This window comes from Pan troglodytes, chromosome 2, assembly GCF_028858775.2.
Source record: "Pan troglodytes isolate AG18354 chromosome 2, NHGRI_mPanTro3-v2.0_pri, whole genome shotgun sequence".
In the NCBI taxonomy this organism is placed as follows: domain Eukaryota; kingdom Metazoa; phylum Chordata; class Mammalia; order Primates; family Hominidae; genus Pan; species Pan troglodytes.
Window position 1 is genome coordinate 164,597,355 of NC_086015.1, and position 1,631 is coordinate 164,598,985.

The 1,631-nt window shown below is 39.5% G+C and overlaps 1 protein-coding gene across 1 annotated transcript; it reads right to left on the reverse strand.

The window, feature by feature from the left end:
* Positions 1-231: 231 nt before the first annotated feature.
* LOC742934 (large ribosomal subunit protein uL23) lies at positions 232-783 on the reverse strand. Its single transcript, XM_054681228.2, has one exon. The coding sequence runs from the start codon at positions 771-773 to the stop codon at positions 303-305; it is 471 nt and encodes a 156-aa protein (XP_054537203.1). The 5' UTR covers positions 774-783; the 3' UTR covers positions 232-302.
* Between the last annotated feature and the right edge of the window lie 848 nt (positions 784-1,631).

A 1,631-nucleotide genomic window follows, 5' to 3' on the forward strand; every position in this document is an offset into this window, starting at 1 on the left:
TTTGTGGTTTTTTAAATAGCAATTTTAAACTCTATAGCTTCCCATAGATTGTTCCATAATGCTAAAATTTATAACTTAATCCACTCAATATATAACATTTGGCCATAAGAAAATGATATGTAAGTTACGATACTTAGTGAATGTTTTTGGAATAAATAGTTCTGGGCACATCTGTCCTCTCTACAAAGTAAGAGAAAACTTGTTTTTCTTCTAACTTGAACATATGCTGTGTTTTTTTTTTTTTTTATGGTGAAAAGATATATATATATATATATATTCAGAATTAGGCAGCTGGGCTCAGTTTAGATGATCCCAATTTTGTTGGCAACATCCAAAGCATCGTAATCAGGAGCCAGTCGAACATATGCCTTCTTCTCTCCATCAGGCCGAATCAGGGTGTTGACCTTGGCCACATCAATGTCATAGAGCTTCTTCACAGCCTGTTTAATCTGGTGCTTGTTGGCTTTAACATCCACAATGAACACAAGTGTGTTGTTATCTTCTATCTTCTTCATGGCAGACTCAGTAGTCAGCGGAAACTTGATGATAGCATAGTGGTCAAGCTTGTTTCTCCTGGGAGCGCTCTTCCGAGGATATTTGGGCTGTCTCCGGAGTCGCAGTGTCTTCGGCCGCCGGAAGGTGGGTGACGTGCGGATCTTCTTCTTTTTGTGGCTGTGGACACCTTTCAACACTGCCTTCTTGGCCTTTAAAGCCTTCGCTTTGGCTTCAGCTTTAGGAGGGGCAGGAGCTTCCTTCTTCGCTTTCGGCGCCATCTTGTGAAAAGGGTCCATATGCTGTGTTTTAAGGTAGATTTTTATTTAAATGCAAAACCTTGTTATTTTAAATATCAAATGAAATCTTATTTGCTTTTATCTTCTCTTATGCATTCCAATTAAATTTTGTAATATATTGGCTCTTTCCCCTTATTCATGGGAAGTTAGTAAGACAAAAAAATAAGACATATAGATGTTTCATTTAAAATTTTGTCACATCTAAATAAAGTCTAGCAAAATTGTTGTATCTAACACCCCGTAAGAATGGTATATTCTCTCACAATCTTCTCTCATGTAATTTGAGAGATTTGTATTTTTGCTCTAAAGACATGCATAACCTCTGAGCACTTTTTTTTTTTTTTTTGAGACAGAGTCTTACTCTGTCTCCCAGGTTGGAGTGCAGTGGCGGGATCTCGGCTTATTGCAACCTCCGCCTCCTGGGTTCCAGCAATTCTCTTGTCTTAGCCTCCCGAGTAGCTGGGACTATAGGCGCGTGCCACCATGCCCGGCTAATTTTTTGTATGTTTAGTAGAGACAGGGTCTCACCATGTTGGCCAGGCTGGGCTCGAACTCCTGACCTCAGGTGATCCACCCGCCTAGGCCTCCCAAAGGAGCATTTTTTTTCTTTATTTTTGTTATACAACAGCATATGTGAATAACTATGAGAAGCCATTAAAAGTCTTCTCATTGGGGAATAGAGAGTTTCTTTAAATCACTTTTACAATAACATTTATTGCCCTGTTTCTTTCAGGTGTGTGATTTCCAATTTACTCATGTAAGTTCTCTGATGAGCTGCCTTGAGGCCTATAACCCCGTTCCTATCTACGGCACTGCCCAAATAGTTATTGGTCTTACAGC